This window comes from Heterodontus francisci, chromosome 28 (assembly GCF_036365525.1).
Source record: "Heterodontus francisci isolate sHetFra1 chromosome 28, sHetFra1.hap1, whole genome shotgun sequence".
NCBI classification, from domain to species: domain Eukaryota; kingdom Metazoa; phylum Chordata; class Chondrichthyes; order Heterodontiformes; family Heterodontidae; genus Heterodontus; species Heterodontus francisci.
Window position 1 is genome coordinate 14,504,098 of NC_090398.1, and position 20,895 is coordinate 14,524,992.

At 57.1% G+C, this 20,895-nt stretch overlaps 1 protein-coding gene across 1 annotated transcript in view; it reads left to right on the top strand.

Annotated features, from left to right (window-relative positions):
- LOC137385226 (E3 ubiquitin-protein ligase DTX4-like) overlaps positions 1–20,895 on the top strand; it is a 147,897-nt gene that overhangs the window by 99,670 nt on the left and 27,332 nt on the right. Inside the window, exon 3 of the mRNA XM_068060212.1 lies at positions 562–625. Coding sequence (XP_067916313.1) covers positions 562–625 — 64 coding nt within the window. The remainder of the gene's footprint in view (positions 1–561; positions 626–20,895) is intronic.

Sequence of the window (20,895 nt, forward strand, 5' to 3'; positions counted from 1 at the left end):
GGGCCCGGAGTCTGAGGGACGACAGGGCCTGGAGTCTGAGGGAGGGACAGGGCCCGGAGTCTGAGGGAGGGACAAGGCCTGGAGTCTGAGGGACAACAGGGCTTGGAGTCTGAGGGAGGACAGGGGTCAGGACCAGGGAGGGAAGGACTGGGTGCTTTCACCTCATCTCTCCACCCCACCCCACCCCGTCCCTTTCTCTCCTGTCTCTCTCTCACTCCCCCCTCTCTCACCCACTTCTCTCTCTCTCTCTCTCCACCCATCTCTCTCCTCCCCGCTGTCTCCCTCTTCTTGCTTCTGTCCCCTGTCGCTTCCCCATCTCCAGCTCTCCGTCTCCCCACACTGGCTTTTCCCACCTTATTCCAATCCCCATCTTCCCACTCCCTTGTCACGACCTCTCTCTCTCCCCCTGTCTCCTCCCATAGGTCTCACTCTGTGTCTCTGTGTCTCTCTCTGTCTCTCTCTCTCTCTCTCTCTCTAGTCTCTCTCTCTCTCTTTAGTCTCCCTCTCTGTCAGTTTAATGATTCACTTCTTGTTAACAGGACAGTGTTCGTATGTGTTCAGTGGGAAAAGCCCTGAAGAGGTTGTCAGGAAATACCTGCAGAAGGTGCGGAACTCTCCGGAAGAGGTGAGAATGGACTGATACTGGTGCAGCTCAATGTGGACTCACTGTCACTTTCGCCCATTTGAACAGGAATTGAAGCAGGAGAGGTGGGGGGACGGAGAGGGGGTGGGTGGGAACAGGGCGGGGTGGAACGGAGGAGGGGGGACAGAGAGGGGGGGAATGGAGAGGAGGGGACGTGAGGGGTGACGTAGGGGTGGGAAAGAGACAGGGGGTACAGAGGGAGGGGAGGACAGAGGAGCAGAGAGGGACGGAGGGGTGGATGGAGGGAGAGGGGGAAGGAAAGACAGGGACGGAGACTGGGAGGGAGGGGAGCACGGAGGGACAGAGGGGGAGGACGGAGTGGGGGGAGCAGATGGAGGGACGGGGAGGAGCAGAGGGAGGGCAGAGAGAGGGGGGACGGAGGGGGGGAATGAAGAGATGAGGGAATGGAGAGATGGGACGGAGGGGGGCACAGGAGGAAGGGGAGGGGAAGGGAGAAAGGGGGCAGTGAGGGAGGTGAAGCAGGGGAACAGAGAGGGGGATGGGGGGATGAAGGAGGGAATGGAGATGGTGGGACAGAAAGGGGGAGGGAGAGACAGGGGGAGGGAGGGGGAGAGGGAAATAAAGGATAGGGGGAGGTGGAGATTTATTTATTTATTAGTTTAGAGATACAGCACTGAAACAGGCCCTTCGGCCCACCGAGTCTGTGCCGACCAAGAACCACCCATTTATACTAACTCTGCAGTAATCCCATATTCCCTACCACCTACCTACACTAGGGGCAATTTACAATGACCAATTTACCTATCACCTGCAAGTCTTTGGCGGTGGGAGGAAACCGGAGCACCCAGCGAAAACCCACGTGGTCACAGGGGAGAACTTGCAAACTCCAAACAAGCAGTACCCAGAATCGAACGCGGGTCGCTGGAGCTGTGAGGCTGCGGTGCTCTAACCACTGCGCCACCGTGCTGCCCACTAGAGATAGAGGGGAGGAGTGAGAAAGGGGTGGGGGAAGAGAAGAAAAGGGGGGAAGAGATGTGGAGGGGGTAAGGGGGAGTGACAGATGGACGGATGAAAATGGGAGGGGAAAGGAGTGAGGGGAGCTGGGGGAGAGGTGAGGGAACGGATGAGGGAGAGGCAGAGATGGGCAAATGGGGGGGGGTGCGGTGCAGAGAGAAAGGGCGCAGGAAGACAGAGGGAGAGAGGGGAGATGGAAAGAGAGGAGAGAGGGAGATGGAGAGAGAGAGGGAGATGGAGAGAGAGGGAGAGATGGAGAGGGAGGGAGATGGAGAGAGGTGTGGCGATGGAGAGGGGGGGGGAGATGGAGATGGGGGGAGATGGAGATGGGGGGGAGATGGAGAGGGGGAGGGATATGGAGATGGAGAGGGAGATGGAGAGAGATGGAGGGAGAGAGGGAGAGAGGGAGATGGAGAGAGAGGGGGAGATGGAGAGAGGGGAGATGGAGAGCGGTGGGGTGATGGAGAGGGGGGGAGATGGAGATGGGGGGGACATGGAGAGGGGGAGGGAGATGGAAATGGAGAGGAGGGGGGGATGGAGAGAGAGGGGGAGAGGAGAGAGAGAGGGGGAGAGGAGAGAGAGAGGGGGAGATGCAGAGAGAGAGGGGGAAATTGAGAGAGAGAGAAAGAGGGAGATGGAGAGAGAGATGGGGAGATGGAGATGGAGAGAAAGGGAGAGATGGAGACATATGGGGAGATGGAGAGAGAGGGGGGGAAATGGAGAGAGTGGGGGAAATGGAGAGAAAGGGGTAGATGGAGAGAGAGGGTGGTAGAAGAGAGAGGGAGATAGAGAGAGGGGATATGGATAAACAGTAGTGATGGAGAGAGACGGAGACATGGAGAGAGAAAGGGGGAGTTGGAGAAAGAGCAGGAGGAGACGGTGAGAGAGAGGAGGAGATGGAGAACGAGAGGGGGATTGGAGAGAGACGGGGGAGATTGAGAGAGAGGGAGGAGATGGAAAGAGAGGGGGAGATGGAGAGAGAGTGAAAGAGGTAGATGGAGAGGGAGAGAAAGAGGGAGATGGAGAGAGACGGAGATGGAGAGAGAGGGCAGATGGAGAGAGAGATACGGAGATGGAGAGAGAGGGGGGAGATGGAGAGATGGAGGGGGATTTGGAGAGAGAGGGTGAGATGGAGAGAGAGAGGGAGATGGAGAGAGAGGGGGAGATGGAGAAAGAGGGGGAGAGATGGAGAGAGAGAGGTGGAGATGGAGAGAGAGAGGAGGGAGAAGGTGAGAGAGGAGGAAATAGCGAGAGAGGGGGAGCAGGAGAGAGAGGGGAGATGGAGAGTGAGGGGGAGATGGAGAGATAGGGGGAGATGGAGAGAGAGAGAAAGAGGGAGATGGAGAGAGAGAAAGAGGGAGATGGAGAGAGAGAAAGAGGGAGATGGAGAGAAAGTCGGAGATGGAGAGATAGGGGGAGATCGAGAAAGAGGGGGAGATGGCGATGGAGAGGAAGAGGAAAATGGACAGAGAGGGGGAAATGGAGAGAGAGGGGGAGATGGAGAGAGAGGGTGGTAGAAAGAGAGAGGGAGATAGAGTGAGTGGGATATGGATAAACAGGAGTGATGGAGAGAGACGGAGACATGGAGAGAGAAAGGGGGAGTTGGAGAGAGCGGAGGAGGAGTTGGTGAGAGAGAGGGGGAGATGGAGAGAGAGAGGGGGAGATGGAGAGAGAGAGGGGGAGATGGAGAGAGACAGGGGGAGATTGAGAGAGAGGGAGGAGATGGAGAGAGAGGGGGAGATGGAGAGAGAGAAAGAGGTAGATGGAGAGGGAGAGAAAGAGGGAGATGGAGAGAGACGGAGATGGAGAAAGAGGGGGGAGATGGAGAGAGGGAGGGGGATTTGGAGAGAGAGGGTGAGATGGAGAGAGAGGGGGAGATGTAGAGAGAGGGGGGGAGATGGAGAGAGAGAGGGAGAGATGGAGAGAGGGGGAGATGGAGAGAGATGGAGATAGAGAGAGAAGGGGAGATGGCGAGACAGGGGGAGATGGAGAGAGAGAGGGGGAGATGCAGAGAGAGGGGGGAGATGGAGAGAGAGAGACGGAGATGGAGAGAGAGAGACGGAGATGGAGAGAGAGAGACGGAGATGGAGAGAGGGAAAGGGAGATGGAGAGAGAGAGGGGGAGATGGAGAGAGATGGAGATAGAGAGAGAAGGGGAGATGGAGATGTAGAGGGAAAGGGAGATGGAGAGAGAGAGGGGGAGATGGAGAGAGATGGAGATAGAGAGAGAAGGGGAGATGGAGAGAGACGGAGAGATGGAGAGAGAGGCGGAGATGGAGAGAGAGGGGTAGATGGAGAGAGAGGGGTGGATGGAGAGAGAGAGATGGAGATGGAGAGAGCGAGGGGGAGATGGAGAGAGAGAGGAGGCGATGGAGAGATAGATGGGGAGATGGAGATGGAGAGGGAAAAGGAGATGGAGATGGAGAGAAAGGGGGAGATGGAGACATGGGGAGATGGAGAGAGAGGGCGAGATGGAGAGAGAGGGCGAGATGGAGAGAGAGGGAGGTAGAAAGAGAGAGGGAGATGGAGAGGGGTATATGGATAAACAGGGGGTGATGGAGAGAGACGGAGACATGGAGAGAGGAAAGGGGGAGATGGGAGAGAGTAGGAGAGAGGGGGAGGGAGAGGAAGGAGAAGAGAAGAGAGAGAGGGAGAAGAGAGATGAGGGGTGGAGAAGAGAGAGGAGGAGGGGAGGTGAGAGAGAGGGGAGATGGAGAGAGAGGGGGGGAGATGGGGCGAGAGAGCGGTAGATGGAGAGAGAGGGGTAGATGAAGAGAGAGAGGGGGATATGGAGCAAGAGAGGGGTAGATGGAGAGAGAGGGGGAGATGGAGCTGGAGAGAGAGCGAGAGATGGAGATGGGGGGGAGATGGAGATGGGGGGGAGATGGAGATGGAGAGAGATGGAGGAAGAGAGTGAGATGTTGTGAGAGGGGGAAATGGAGAGAGGGGAGATGGAGAGAGGTGGGTTTTATGGAGGGGGGAGATGGAGATGGGGGGAGATGGAGAGGGGGAGGGAGATGGAAATGGAGAGTAGGGGGGAGATGGAGAGAGAGGGGGAGATGGAGAGAGAGAGGGGGAGATGGAGAGAGAGAGGGGGAGATGGAGAGAGAGAGGGGGAGATGCACAGAGAGAGGGGGAGATGCAGAGAGAGGGGGAGATTGAGAGAGAGAGAAAGACGGAGATGGAGAGAGAGACGGAGACATGGAGAGAGAAAGGGGGAGATGGAGAGAGAGGAGGAGGAGATGGTGAAAGAGAGGGGGAGATGGAGAGAGAGAGGGGGAGATGGAGAGAGAGAGGGGGAGATGGAGAGACAGAGGGGGAGATGGAGCGAGAGAGGGGTAGATGGAGAGAGAGGGGTAAATGGAGAGAGAGGGGTAGATGGAGAGAGAGAGGGGGATATGGAGCGAGAGAGGGGTAGATGGAGAGAGAGGGGGAGATGGGGATGGAGAGAGAGGGAGAGATGGAGATGGCGGGGAGATGGAGATGGGGGGGAGATGGAGAGGGGGAGGGAGATGGAGATGGAGAGGGAGATGGAGAGAGATGGAGGGAGAGAGGGAGATGGAGAGAGGGGGGGAGATGGAGAGAGGGGAGATGGAGAGAGGTGGGTTTGATGGAGAGGGGGGGAGATGGAGATGGGGGGGAGATGGAGAGGGGGAGGGAGATGGAAATGGAGAGGAGGGGGGAGATGGAGAGTGAGGGGGAGATGGAGAGCGAGAGAGGGAGATGCAGAGAGAGAGGGGAGATGCAGAGAGAGGGGGAGATTGAGAGAGAGAGATGGGGTGATGGAGAGAGAAGGGGAGATGGAGAGCGGGGACGAGATGGAGAGAGAGACGGAGATGGAGAGAGAGAGGGGGAGATGGAGAGAGAGGGGTGGATGGAGAGAGAGATGGGGTGATGGAGAGAGAGGGGTAGATGGAGAGAGAGGGGTAGATGGAGAGAGAGGGGTAGATGGAGAGAGGGGTGGATGGAGAGAGAAGGGGAGATGGAGAGAGAGGGGGGAGATGGAGAGAGAGACGGAGATGGAGAGAGAGAGACGGAGATGGAGAGAGAGAGACGGCGATGGAGAGAGAGGGGTAGATGGAGAGAGAGACGGAGATGGAGAGAGAGAGACGGAGATGGGGAGAGAGAGGGGGAGATGGAGAGAGAGAGGAGGAGGTAGATGGAGCGGGAGAGAAAGAGGGAGATGGAGAGATACGGAGATGGAGAGAGAGGGCAGATGGAGAGAGAGATAAGGAGATGGAGAGAGAGGGTGGAGATGGAGAGAGGGAGGGGGATTTGGAGAGAGAGAGTGTGAGATGGAGAGAGAGAGGGGGAGACGGAGAGAGAGAGAAAGAGGGAGATGGAGAGAGACAGAGATGGAGAGAGAGGGTGAGATGGAGAGAGAAGGGGAGATGGAGAGAGAGGGGGGAGATGGAGAGAGAGACGGAGATGGAGAGAGAGAGACGGAGATGGAGACAGAGAGGAGGAGATGGAGAGAGGGAAGGGGAGATGGAGATGGAGAGGGAAAGGGAGATGGAGATGGAGAGAGAGGGGAAGATGGAGAGAGAGAGGGGAAGATGGAGAGAGAGAGGGGGAGATGGAGATGGAGGGGGAGATGGAGATGGAGAGGGAAAGGGAGATGGAGATGGAGAGAGGGGGGGGAGATGGAGCTAGAGGGGGGGAGATGGAGAGAGAGGGGGAGATGGAGAGAGAAGGGGAGATGGAGAGAGAAGGGGAGATGGAGAGAGAGAGAAAAAGGGAGATGGAGAGAGAGATGGGTCGGTACAGTGGCGCAGTGGTTAGCACTGCAGCCTCACAGCTCCAGGGACCCGGGTTCAATTCCGGGTACTGCCTGTGTGGAGTTTGCAAGTTCTCCCTGTGTCTGCGTGGGTTTCCTCCGGGTGCTCCGGTTTCCTCCCACATGCCAAAGACTTGCAGGTTGATAGGTAAATTGGCCATTAGCAATTGCCCCTAGTATAGGTAGGTGGTAGGGAAATATAGGGACAGGTGGGGATGTGGTAGGAATATGGAATTAGTGTAGGATTAGTATAAATGGGTGGTTGATGGTCGGCACAGACTCGGTGGGCCGAGGGGCCTGTTTCAGTGCTGTATCTCTAATAGTGAAATAGAAAGAGGGAGTTGGAGAGAGATGGAGATGGCGAGAGAGGGGAGATGGAGAGAGGGGGGTAGCTGGAGAGAGAGGGGGAGATGAAGAGAAAGAGGGGGAGATGGAGAGAGAGGGAGATGGAGAGGGAGACGGGGAGATGGAGAGGGAGGGGAAGATGGAGAGAGGGGGAAGATGGAGAGAGGGGGGAGATGGAGAGAGGGGGAGATGGAGAGAGGGGGAGATGGGGCGAGAGGGGGCGATGGAGAGAGAGAAGGGGAGATGGAGTGAGAGGGGGAGATGGAGAGAGAGTGAGGAAGATGGAGATGGAGATGGAGAGGGAGAGGGGGATGGAGATGGAGAGAGCGGGGAGATGGGGCGCGAGGGGGAGATGGAGAGAGAGAAGGATTATGGCGAGAGAGTGGGAGATGGAGGGGGGAGACGGAGATGGGGAGCGAGGGGTGGTTGCAGATAGAAATGGGGAGATGGAGAGAGAGGGGGAGATGGAGAGAGACGGAGAGATGGAGAGAGAGAGAGAGGGGCAGATGGAGAGAGAGAGGAGGAGATGGAGAGAGAGGGACATGGAGAGAGAGAGAAGGGAGAAGGCGAGAGAGGGGGAGATAGCGAGAGAGGGGGAGCAGGAGAGAGAGGGGAGATGGAGAGTGAGGGGGAGATGGAGAGATGGGGGAGATGGAGAGAGAGAAAGAGGGAGATGGAGAGAAAGTCAGAGATGGAGAGAGAAGGGGAGATCGAGAAAGAGGGGGAGATGGAGATGGAGAGGAAGAGGGAAATGGAGAGAGAGGGGGAAATGGAGAAAGAGGGGTAGATGGAGAGAGGGGGGATATGGAGAGAGTGGGGGGAGATGGAGAGAGAGAGACAGAGATGGAGAGTGAGAGACAGAGATGGAGAGAGAGGGGGGGATATGGAGGGAGAGAGGCGGAGATGGAGAGAGAGGGGTAGATGGAGAGAGAGGGGTGGATGGAGAGAGAGAGATGGAGATGGAGAGAGCGAGGGGGAGATGGAGATGGAGAGGGAAAGGGAGATGGAGATGGAGAGTAAGGGGGAGATGGAGAGAGAGGTCGAGATGGAGAGAGAGGGAGGTAGAAAGAGAGAGGGAGATGGAGAGAGGGGTAGATGGATAAACAGGGGGAGAATGGAGAGAAACGGAGACATGGAGAGAGAAAGGGGGAGATGGAGAGAGAGGAAGAGGAGATGGTGAAAGAGAGGGGGAGATGGAGAGAGAGAGGGGGAGATGGAGAGAGAGAGGGGGAGATGGAGCGAGAGAGGGGTAGATGGAGAGAGAGGGGTAGATGGAGAGAGAGAGGGGTAGATGGAGAGAGAGAGGGGGATATGGAGCGAGAGAGGGGTAGATGGAGAGAGAGGGGGAGATGGGGATGGAGAGAGAGGGAGGGATGGAGAGAGAGGGAGAGATGGAGATGGGGGGGAGATGGAAATGGGGGGAGATGGAGAGGGGGAGGGAGAGGGAGATGGAGAGAGATGGAGGGAGAGAGGGAGATGGAGAGAGGGGGGGAGATGGAGAGACGGGAGATGGAGAGAGGTGGGTTTGATGGAGAGGGGGGGAGATGGAGATGGGGGGGAGATGGAGAGGGGGAGGGAGATGGAGAGGGGGAGGGAGATGGAAATGGAGAGGAGGGGGGAGATGGAGAGAGGGGGGGAGATGGAGAGCGAGAGATGGGGTGATGGAGAGAGAGGGGTAGATGGAGAGAGAGGGGTAGATGGAGAGAGAGGGGTGGATGGAGAGAGAAGGGGAGATGGAGAGCGGGGGGGAGATGGAGAGAGAGACGGAGATGGAGAGAGAGAGACGGAGGTGGAGAGAGAGGGGGGAGATGGAGAGAGAGACGGAGATGGAGAGAGAGAGACGGAGATGGAGACAGAGAGGAGGAGATGGAGAGAGGGAAGGGGAGATGGAGAGGGAAAGGGAGATGGAGATGGAGAGAGAGGGGAAGATGGAGAGAGAGAGGGGGAGATGGAGATGGAGGGGGAGATGGAGATGGAGAGGGAAAGGGAGATGGAGATGGAGAGAGGGGGGGAGATGGAGCTAGAGGGGGGGAGATGGAGAGAGAGGGGGAGATGGAGAGAGAGGGGGAGATGGAGAGAGAAGGGGAGATGGAGAGAGAAGGGGAGATGGAGAGAGAGAGAAAAGGGGAGATTGGGAGAGAGATGGGTCGGTACAGTGGCGCAGTGGTTAGCACTGCAGCCTCACAGCTCCAGGGACCCGGGTTCAATTCCGGGTACTGCCTGTGTGGAGTTTGCAAGTTCTCCCTGTGTCTGCGTGGGTTTCCTCCGGGTGCTCCGGTTTCCTCCCACATGCCAAAGACTTGCAGGTTGATAGGTAAATTGGCCATTAGCAATTTCCCCTAGTATAGGTAGGTGGTAGGGAAATATAGGGACAGGTGGGGATGTGGTAGGAATATGGAATTAGTGTCGGATTAGTATAAATGGGTGGTTGATGGTCAGCACAGACTCGGTGGGCCGAGGGGCCTGTTTCAGTGCTGTATCTCTAATAGTGAAATAGAAAGAGGGAGTTGGAGAGAGATGGAGATGGCGAGAGAGGGGAGATGGAGAGAGGGGGGTAGCTGGAGAGAGAGGGGGAGATGAAGAGAAAGAGGGGGAGATGAAGAGAAAGAGGGGGAGATGGAGAGGGAGACGGGGAGATGGAGAGGGGGGGGAGATGGAGAGAGGGGGAGATGGGGCGAGAGGGGGCGATGGAGAGAGAGAAGGGGAGATGGAGTGAGAGGGGGAGATGGAGAGGGAGAGGGGGATGGAGATGGAGAGAGGGGGGAGATGGGGCGCGAGGGGGAGATGGAGAGAGAAGGGGAGATGGAGAGAGAAGGGGAGATGGAGAGAGACGGAGAGATGGAGAGAGAGAGAGAGGGGCAGATGGAGAGAGAGAGGATGAGATGGAGAGAGAGGGACATGGAGAGAGAGAGAAGGGAGAAGGCGAGAGAGGGGGAGATAGCGAGAGAGGGGGAGCAGGAGAGAGAGGGGAGATGGAGAGTGAGGGGGAGATGGAGAGATGGGGGAGATGGAGAGAGAGAAAGAGGGAGATGGAGAGAAAGTCAGAGATGGAGAGAGAAGGGGAGATCGAGAAAGAGGGGGAGATGGAGATGGAGAGGAAGAGGGAAATGGAGAGAGAGGGGGAAATGGAGAAAGAGGGGTAGATGGAGAGAGGGGGGATATGGAGAGAGTGGGGGGAGATGGAGAGAGAGAGACAGAGATGGAGAGTGAGAGACAGAGATGGAGAGAGAGGGGGGGATATGGAGGGAGAGAGGCGGAGATGGAGAGAGAGGGGTAGATGGAGAGAGAGGGGTGGATGGAGAGAGAGAGATGGAGATGGAGAGAGCGAGGGGGAGATGGAGATGGAGAGGGAAAGGGAGATGGAGATGGAGAGTAAGGGGGAGATGGAGAGAGAGGTCGAGATGGAGAGAGAGGGAGGTAGAAAGAGAGAGGGAGATGGAGAGAGGGGTAGATGGATAAACAGGGGGAGAATGGAGAGAAACGGAGACATGGAGAGAGAAAGGGGGAGATGGAGAGAGAGGAAGAGGAGATGGTGAAAGAGAGGGGGAGATGGAGAGAGAGAGGGGGAGATGGAGAGAGAGAGGGGGAGATGGAGCGAGAGAGGGGTAGATGGAGAGAGAGGGGTAGATGGAGAGAGAGAGGGGTAGATGGAGAGAGAGAGGGGGATATGGAGCGAGAGAGGGGTAGATGGAGAGAGAGGGGGAGATGGGGATGGAGAGAGAGGGAGGGATGGAGAGAGAGGGAGAGATGGAGATGGGGGGGAGATGGAAATGGGGGGAGATGGAGAGGGGGAGGGAGAGGGAGATGGAGAGAGATGGAGGGAGAGAGGGAGATGGAGAGAGGGGGGGAGATGGAGAGACGGGAGATGGAGAGAGGTGGGTTTGATGGAGAGGGGGGGAGATGGAGATGGGGGGGAGATGGAGAGGGGGAGGGAGATGGAGAGGGGGAGGGAGATGGAAATGGAGAGGAGGGGGGAGATGGAGAGAGGGGGGGAGATGGAGAGCGAGAGATGGGGTGATGGAGAGAGAGGGGTAGATGGAGAGAGAGGGGTAGATGGAGAGAGAGGGGTGGATGGAGAGAGAAGGGGAGATGGAGAGCGGGGGGGAGATGGAGAGAGAGACGGAGATGGAGAGAGAGAGACGGAGGTGGAGAGAGAGGGGGGAGATGGAGAGAGAGACGGAGATGGAGAGAGAGAGACGGAGATGGAGACAGAGAGGAGGAGATGGAGAGAGGGAAGGGGAGATGGAGAGGGAAAGGGAGATGGAGATGGAGAGAGAGGGGAAGATGGAGAGAGAGAGGGGGAGATGGAGATGGAGGGGGAGATGGAGATGGAGAGGGAAAGGGAGATGGAGATGGAGAGAGGGGGGGAGATGGAGCTAGAGGGGGGGAGATGGAGAGAGAGGGGGAGATGGAGAGAGAGGGGGAGATGGAGAGAGAAGGGGAGATGGAGAGAGAAGGGGAGATGGAGAGAGAGAGAAAAGGGGAGATTGGGAGAGAGATGGGTCGGTACAGTGGCGCAGTGGTTAGCACTGCAGCCTCACAGCTCCAGGGACCCGGGTTCAATTCCGGGTACTGCCTGTGTGGAGTTTGCAAGTTCTCCCTGTGTCTGCGTGGGTTTCCTCCGGGTGCTCCGGTTTCCTCCCACATGCCAAAGACTTGCAGGTTGATAGGTAAATTGGCCATTAGCAATTTCCCCTAGTATAGGTAGGTGGTAGGGAAATATAGGGACAGGTGGGGATGTGGTAGGAATATGGAATTAGTGTCGGATTAGTATAAATGGGTGGTTGATGGTCAGCACAGACTCGGTGGGCCGAGGGGCCTGTTTCAGTGCTGTATCTCTAATAGTGAAATAGAAAGAGGGAGTTGGAGAGAGATGGAGATGGCGAGAGAGGGGAGATGGAGAGAGGGGGGTAGCTGGAGAGAGAGGGGGAGATGAAGAGAAAGAGGGGGAGATGAAGAGAAAGAGGGGGAGATGGAGAGGGAGACGGGGAGATGGAGAGGGGGGGGAGATGGAGAGAGGGGGAGATGGGGCGAGAGGGGGCGATGGAGAGAGAGAAGGGGAGATGGAGTGAGAGGGGGAGATGGAGAGGGAGAGGGGGATGGAGATGGAGAGAGGGGGGAGATGGGGCGCGAGGGGGAGATGGAGAGAGAAGGGGAGATGGAGAGAGAAGGGGAGATGGAGAGAGACGGAGAGATGGAGAGAGAGAGAGAGGGGCAGATGGAGAGAGAGAGGATGAGATGGAGAGAGAGGGACATGGAGAGAGAGAGAAGGGAGAAGGCGAGAGAGGGGGAGATAGCGAGAGAGGGGGAGCAGGAGAGAGAGGGGAGATGGAGAGTGAGGGGGAGATGGAGAGATAGGGGGAGATGGAGAGAGAGAGAAAGAGGGAGATGGAGAGAGAGAAAGAGGGAGATGGAGAGAAAGTCAGAGATGGAGAGAGAAGGAGAGATCGAGAAAGAGGGGGAGATGGAGATGGAGAGGAAGAGGGAAATGGAGAGAGAGGGGGAAATGGAGAAAGAGGGGTAGATGGAGAGAGGGGGGATATGGAGAGAGTGGGGGGAGATGGAGAGAGAGACAGAGATGGAGAGTGAGAGACAGAGATGGAGAGAGAGGGGGGGATATGGAGGGAGAGAGGCGGAGATGGAGAGAGAGGGGTAGATGGAGAGAGAGGGGTGGATGGAGAGAGAGAGATGGAGATGGAGAGAGCAAGGGGGAGATGGAGATGGAGAGGGAAAGGGAGATGGAGATGGAGAGAAAGGGGGAGATGGAGAGAGAGGGAGGTAGAAAGAGAGAGGGAGATGGAGAGAGGGGTAGATGGATAAACAGGGGGAGAATGGAGAGAGACGGAGACATGGAGATAGAAAGGGGGAGATGGAGAGAGAGGAGGAGGAGATGGTGAAAGAGAGGGGGAGATGGAGAGAGAGAGGGGGAGATGGAGAGAGAGGGGGAGATGGAGCGAGAGAGGGGTAGATGGAGAGAGAGGGGTAGATGGAGAGAGAGAGGGGGATATGGAGCGAGAGAGGGGGATATGGAGCGAGAGAGGGGTAGATGGAGAGGGAGGGGTAGATGGAGAGAGAGAGGGGGATATGGAGCGAGAGAGGGGTAGATGGAGAGAGAGGGAGAGAGGGGTAGATGGAGAGAGAGGGGGAGATGGGGATGGAGAGAGAGGGAGGGATGGAGAGAGAGGGAGAGATGGAGATGGGGGGGGAGATGGAAATGGGGGGAGATGGAGAGGGGGAGGGGGAGAGAGATGGAGGGAGAGAGGGAGATGGAGAGGGGGGGAGATGGAGAGAGGGGAGATGGAGAGAGGTGGGTTTGATGGAGAGGGGGGGAGATGGAGATGGGGGGGAGATGGAGAGGGGGAGGGAGATGGAAATGGAGAGGAGGGGGGAGATGGAGAGAGGGGGGGAGATGGAGAGCGAGAGATGGGGTGATGGAGAGAGAGGGGTAGATGGAGAGAGAGGGGTAGATGGAGAGAGAGGGGTGGATGGAGAGAGAAGGGGAGATGGAGAGCGGGGGCGAGATGGAGAGAGAGACGGAGATGGAGAGAGAGAGACGGAGATGGAGAGAGAGAGGGGGAGATGGAGAGAGAGAGGGGGAGATGGAGAGAGAGATGGGGTGATGGAGAGAGAGGGGTAGATGGAGAGAGAGGGGTAGATGGAGAGAGAAGGGGAGATGGAGAGCGGGGGGGAGATGGAGAGAGAGAGACGGAGATGGAGAGAGAGGGGGGAGATGGAGAGAGAGACGGAGATGGAGAGAGAGAGACGGAGATGGAGACAGAGAGGAGGAGATGGAGAGAGGGAAGGGGAGATGGAGATGGAGAGGGAAAGGGAGATGGAGATGGAGAGAGAGGGGAAGATGGAGAGAGAGAGGGGGTGATGGAGATGGAGGGGGAGATGGAGAGAGAGGGGTAGATGGAGAGAGGGGTGGATGGAGAGAGAGGGGTAGATGGAGAGAGAGGGGTAGATGGAGAGAGAGGGGTGGATGGAGAGAGAGGGGGGAGATGGAGAGAGAGAGACGGAGATGGAGAGAGAGAGACGCTGATGGAGAGAGAGAGACGGAGATGGAGAGAGAGAGACGGAGATGGAGAGAGAGACGGAGATGGAGAGAGAGAGACGGAGATGGAGAGAGAGGGGGGGAGATGGAGAGAGAGAGGAGGAGGTAGATGGAGCGGGAGAGAAAGAGGGAGATGGAGAGATACGGAGATGGAGAGAGAGGGCAGATGGAGAGAGAGATAAGGAGATGGAGAGAGAGGGGGGAGATGGAGAGAGAGGGGGGAGATGGAGAGAGGGAGGGGGATTTGGAGAGAGAGAGTGTGAGATGGAGAGAGAGAGGGGGAGATGGAGAGAGAGGGGGAGACGGAGAGAGAGAGAAAGAGGGAGATGGAGAGAGACAGAGATGGAGAGAGAGGGGGAGATGGAGAGAGAAGGGGAGATGGAGAGAGAGGGGGGAGATGGAGAGAGAGACGGAGATGGAGAGAGAGAGACGGAGATGGAGACAGAGAGGAGGAGATGGAGAGAGGGAAGGGGAGATGGAGATGGAGAGGGAAAGGGAGATGGAGATGGAGAGAGAGGGGAAGATGGAGAGAGAGAGCGGGAGATGGAGATGGAGGGGGAGATGGAGATGGAGAGGGAAAGGGAGATGGAGATGGAGAGAGAGGGGGAGATGGAGCTAGAGGGGGGGAGTTGGAGAGAGAGGGGGAGATGGAGAGAGAGGGGGAGATGGAGAGAGAAGGGGAGATGGAGAGAGAAGGGGAGATGGAGAGAGAGAGAAAAAGGGAGATGGAGAGAGAGATGGGTCGGTACAGTGGCGCAGTGGTTAGCTCTGCAGCCTCACAGCTCCAGGGACCCGGGTTCAATTCCGGGTACTGCCTGTGTGGAGTTTGCAAGTTCTGCCTGTGTCTGCGTGGGTTTCCTCCGGGTGCTCCGGTTTCCTCCCACATGCCAAAGACTTGCAGGTTGATAGGTAAATTGGCCATTAGCAATTGCCCCTAGTATAGGTAGGTGGTAGGGAAATATAGGGACAGGTGGGGATGTGGTAGGAATATGGAATTAGTGTAGGATTAGTATAAATGGGTGGTTGATGGTCGGCACAGACTCGGTGGGCCGAAGGGCCTGTTTCAGTGCTGTATCTCTAATAGTGAAATAGAAAGAGGGAGTTGGAGACAGATGGAGATGGCAAGAGAGGGGAGATGGAGAGAGGGGGGTAGATGGAGAGAGAGGGGGAGATGGAGAGAAAGAGGGGGAGATGGAGAGAGAGGGAGATGGAGAGGGAGAGAGGAAGAGGAAGATGGAGATGGAGAGGGAGAGGGAGAGGGGGATGGAGATGGAGTGAGGGGGAGATGGAGAGATAGGGGGAGATGGAGAGAGAGAGAAAGAGGGAGATGGAGAGAGAGAAAGAGGGAGATGGAGAGAAAGTCAGAGATGGAGAGAGAAGGGGAGATCGAGAAAGAGGGGGAGATGGAGATGGAGAGGAATAGGGAAATGGAGAGAGAGGGGGAAATGGAGAAAGAGGGGTAGATGGAGAGAGGGGGGATATGGAGAGAGTGGGGGGAGATGGAGAGAGAGAGACAGAGACAGAGATGGAGAGAGAGAGACAGAGATGGAGAGAGAGGGGGGGATATGGAGGGAGAGAGGCGGAGATGGAGAGAGAGGGGTAGATGGAGAGAGAGGGGTGGATGGAGAGAGAGAGATGGAGATGGAGAGAGCGAGGGGGAGATGGAGATGGAGAGGGAAAGGGAGATGGAGAGGGAAAGGGAGATGGAGATGGAGAGAGAGGGCGAGATGGAGAGAGAGGGAGGTAGAAAGAGAGAGGGAAATGGAGAGAGGGGTAGATGGATAAACAGGGGGAGAATGGAGAGAGACGGAGACATGGAGAGAGAAAGGGGGAGATGGAGAGAGAGGAGGAGGAGATGGTGAAAGAGAGGGGGAGATGGAGAGAGAGAGGGGGAGATGGAGAGAGAGAGGGGGAGATGGAGCGAGAGAGGGGTAGATGGAGAGAGAGGGGTAGATGGAGAGAGAGAGGGGGATATGGAGCGAGAGAGGGGTAGATGGAGCGAGAGAGGGGTAGATGGAGAGAGAGGGGGAGATGGGGATGGAGAGAGAGGGAGGGATGGAGAGAGAGGGAGGGATGGAGAGAGAGGGAGAGATGGAGATGGGGGGGAGATGGAGATGGGGGGGAGATGGAGATGCGGGGAGATGGAGAGGGAGATGGAGAGAGATGGAGAGAGATGGAGGGAGAGATGGAGGGAGAGAGGGAGATGGAGAGAGGGGGGAGATGGAGAGAGGGGAGATGGAGAGAGGTGGGTTTGATGGAGAGGGGGGGAGATGGAGATGGGGGTGAGATGGAGAGGGGGAGGGAGATGGAAATGGAGAGGAGGGGGGAGATGGAGAGAGAGGGGGAGATGGAGAGCGAGAGATGGGGTGATGGAGAGAGAGGGGTAGATGGAGAGAGAGGGGTAGATGGAGAGAGAGGGGTGGATGGAGAGAGAAGGGGAGATGGAGAGCGGGGGGGAGATGGAGAGAGAGAGGGGAGATGGAGAGAGAGAGGGGGAGATGGAGAGAGAGATGGGGTGATGGAGAGAGAGATGGGGTGATGGAGAGAGAGGGGTAGATGGAGAGAGAGGGGTAGATGGAGAGAGAAGGGGAGATGGAGAGCGGGGGGGAGATGGAGAGAGAGAGATGGAGATGGAGAGAGAGAGACGGAGATGGAGAGAGAGGGGGGAGATGGAGAGAGAGACGGAGATGGAGAGAGAGAGACGGAGATGGAGACAGAGAGGAGGAGATGGAGAGAGGGAAGGGGAGATGGAGATGGAGAGGGAAAGGGAGATGGAGATGGAGAGAGAGGGGAAGATGGAGAGAGAGAGGGGGAGATGGAGATGGAGGGGGAGATGGAGAGAGAGGGGTAGATGGAGAGAGGGGTGGATGGAGAGAGAAGGGGAGATGGAGAGAGAGGGGGGAGATGGAGAGAGAGACGGAGATGGAGAGAGAGAGACGGAGATGGAGAGAGAGAGACGGAGATGGAGAGAGAGACGGAGATGGAGAGAGAGACGGAGATGGAGAGAGAGAGACGGAGATGGAGAGAGAGGGGGGGAGATGGAGAGAGAGAGGAGGAGGTAGATGGAGCGGGAGAGAAAGAGGGAGATGGAGAGATACGGAGATGGAGAGAGAGGGCAGATAGAGAGAGAGATAAGGAGATGGAGAGAGAGGGGGAGATGGAGAGAGAGGGGGAGATGGAGAGAGAAGGGGAGATGGAGAGAGAAGGGGAGATGGAGAGAGAGAGAAAAGGGAGATGGAGAGAGAGATGGGTCGGTACAGTGGCGCAGTGGTTAGCACTGCAGCCTCACAGCTCCAGGGACCCGGGTTCAATTCCGGGTACTGCCTGTGTGGAGTTTGCAAGTTCTCCCTGTGTCTGCGTGGGTTTCCTCCGGGTGCTCCGGTTTCCTCCCACATGCCAAAGACTTGCAGGTTGATAGGTAAATTGGCCATTAGCAATTGCCCCTAGTATAGGTAGGTGGTAGGGAAATATAGGGACAGGTGGGGATGTGGTAGGAATATGGAATTAGTGTAGGATTAGTATAAATGGGTGGTTGATGGTCGGCACAGACTCGGTGGGCCGAAGGGCCTGTTTCAGTGCTGTATCTCTAATAGTGAAATAGAAAGAGGGAGTTGGAGAGAGATGGAGATGGCAAGAGAGGGGAGATGGAGCGAGGGGGGTAGATGGAGAGAGAGGGGGAGATGGAGAGAAAGAGGGGGAGATGGAGAGAGAGGGAGATGGAGAGGGAGAGAGGAAGATGGAGATGGAGAGGGAGAGGGAGAGGGAGAGGGGATTGGAGATGGAGAGAGGGGGGAGATGGGGCGCGAGGGGGAGATGGAGAGAGAGAGAAGGATTATGGCGAGAGAGTGGGAGATGGAGAGGGGGAGACGGAGATGGGGAGCGAGGGGTGGTTGCAGATAGAAATGGGGAGATGGAGAGGGAGAGGGAGAGGGAGGTGGAGAGAGAGGGGGAGCTGGAGTGAGAGAGGGGGGGATGGAGAGAGAGAGGGGGGGATGGAGAGAGATAGGGGGATATGGAGAGAGAGGGGGGATATGGAGAGAGAGTGGAGAGAGGGAGACGGATATGGAGAGAGAGGGGGAGATGGAGAGAGAGAGAGGGGGAGATGGAGAGAGGGAGACGAGACGGAGAGAGAGGGGGATGGAGATGGAGAGAGAGGGGGATGGAGATGGAGAGAGAGAGGGGGAGATGGAGAGAGAGAGAGGAAGATGGAGATGGAGAGGGAGAGGGAGAGGGAGATGGAGAAAGACGGGGAGATGGAAGGAGAGGGGGAGATGGAGAGAGAGGGATAGAGAGAGCGGGCGATGTAGATGGAGAGAGAGGGATAGAGGGAGAGAGAGGGGGAGATGGAGAGAGAGGGGGAGATGGCAAGAGAGAGAGAAAAAGGGAGATGGAGAGAGAGAGAAAGAGGGAGTTGGAGAGAGATGGAGATGGAGAGAGAGGGGAGATGGAGAGAGAGGGGGAGATGGAGAGAGAGGGGAGATGGAGAGAGAGGGGGAGATGGAGAGAAAGAGGGGGAGATGGAGAGAAAGAGGGGGAGATGGAGAGAGAGGGAGATGGAGAGGGAGATGGGGAGATGGAGAGAGAGGGGAAGATGGAGAGAGGGGGAGATGGGGCGAGAGGGGGCGATGGAGAGAGAGAGGGGGAGATGGAGTGAGAGAGGGGGAGATGGAGTGAAAGAGGGGGAGATGGAGTGAAAGAGGGGGAGATGGACAGAGAGAGGGGGATATGGTGAGAGAGAGGGGGATATGGTGAGAGAGAGGGGGAGATGGAGAGAGATAGGGGGAGATGAGGAGATAGATGGGGATGGAGACGGAGAGGGAGATGGGGATGGGGAGGGAGATAGAGAGAGATGGAGAGAGAGGAGGAGATGGAGAGAGGGAGATGGAGATGGAGAGAGAGGGGGGGATATGGAGAGAGAGAGAGGGGGAGATGGAGAGAGAGAGAGGAAGATGGAGATCGAGAGGGAGGGGAGAGGGAGATGGAGAGAGACGGGGAGATGGAGAGAGAGGGGCAGATGTAGAGAGAGAGGGGGAGATGGAGAGAGAGAGGGGGAGATGGAGAGAGAGAGGGGGAGATGGAGAGAGAGAGGGGGATATGGAGAGAGAGAGGTGGATATGGAGAGAGGGGGGGAGATCGAGAGAGAAGGGGAGATGGAGTGAGAGAGACAGAGATGGAGAGAGAGTGGGACGGAGATGGAGTGAGAGAGGGACGGAGATGGAGTGAGAGAGGGACGGAGATGGAGAGGGAGAGGAGGAGATGGAGAGAGAGAGATGGAGATGGAGAGAGAGAGAGATGGAGATGGTGAAAGAGAGTGGGAGTTGGAGAGAGAGGGGGAGATGGAGAGAGAGCGGGAGATGGAGAGAGAGAGAAAGAGGGAGATGGAGTGAGAGAGAAAGAGGGAGATGGAGAGAGATGGACATGGAGAGAGAGGGGGAGTTGGAGAGAGAGGGGGACATGGAGAGAGAGTGGGAGAGATGGAGAGAGACGGCGAGATGGAGAGAGAGGGGGAGATGGAGAGTGAGAGTGGGAGATGGAGAGAGAGAGGGGGAGATGGAGAGAGAGAGGGGGAGATGGAGAGAGAGAGGGGGTGATGGAGAGAGAGGGGGAGATGGAGAGAGAGGGAGATGGAGAAAGGGGAAATGGAGAGGGAGAGGGAGATGGAGAGAGCGACATGGAGATGGAGAGAGACCGGGTGAGAATGAGAGAGGGAGAGAGAGTTGGAGAGAGAGGGTGGATGGAGACAAAGGGGGAGTTGGAGAGAGAGTGGGAGATGGAGAGAGAGAGGGAGATGGAGAGAGAGGAAGATATAGAGAGAGGGGGAGAGGGAGTGAGAGAGACGGAGATGGTGAGAGAGAGACGGAATTGGAGAGAGAGAGAGGGGGAGATGGGGAGAGAGAGAGGAGGAGATGGAGAGAGTGTGGGGGAAATGGAGATGCAGAGTGAAAAGGAGATGGAGATGGAGAGAGAGGGGGAGATAGAGAGAGAGGGGGTGATGGAGACAGAGAGGGGGAGATAGAGTGAGAGAGAGAGGGGGATATGGAGAGAAAGGTGTGAGTTGGAGAGGGAGAGACGGATATGGAGAGATGGGGCAGATGGAGACAGAGGGGGAGATGGATAGAGAGGGGGAGATGGAGAGAGAGAGAAAGAGGGAAATGGAGAGAGAGGGGGAGATGGAGAGAGAGGGGGAGATGGAGAGAGAGTGGGAGATGGAGAGAGAGTGGGAGATGGAGAGAGAGTGGGAGATGGAGAGAGAGACGGAGATGGAGAGAGTGAGACGGAGATGGAGAGAGAGATACGGAGATGGAGAGAGAGATGGTGCGATGGAGAGAGACAGGCGAAGATGGAGATGGAGAGGGAACGGTAGATGGGGATGGAGAGAGAGGGGGAGATGGAGAGAGAGGGGGAGATGGAGAGAGTGGGGGAGATGGAGAGAGAGAGGGAAAGGGAGATGGGGATGGAGAGAGAGGGGGAGATGGAGAGAGAGGGTGAGATGAAGAGAGAGAGGGTGAGATGAAGAGAGAGGGGGGGAGATGGAGAGAGAGAGGGGTTGATGGAGAGAGAGGGGGAGATGGAGAGAGAGAGAGATGGAGTGAGAGAAGGAGATGGAGAGAGAGTGAGAGGGGGTGAGATGGGCAGATGGACGGGTGAGCAAGGGAGAGGGAGATGGAGGGGAGGGAGTGGGGGAAGGGAACCAGATGGAGACCAAGGAAGTGGGGATAGGGAGAGCCGGGAGGTGGTGGGACAGGTTTGGGAAAAGGAGGTTGGACAGGGAGGGGGTGGGGAAGAGGGGAATGGAGGGGGTAGAAACAGGAGGGACAGATGTGCGGACAGGGGGGATGGAGGGACGGGGAGATGGAAGGCTGCACAATGGAGGAGGGGGGAGAGGGAGAGATGGAGAGACAGGACGGAGAAGGAGTCAGCAGTGGTAGAGACAGGAGGGGTAGAGGGGACAGAGTGTAAGAGACAGGAAGGAGAAAGCAAGAGAGTGGGGGGAGAGAATGGTGAGGGGAGCAGGAGAGGATACGGGAGGGGACGAGGGGGCAGGAAGGGGAGGGGGGAGAGGAGCGACAATCGCTGGGGTTGACCGACAGGGGAGAGGGTG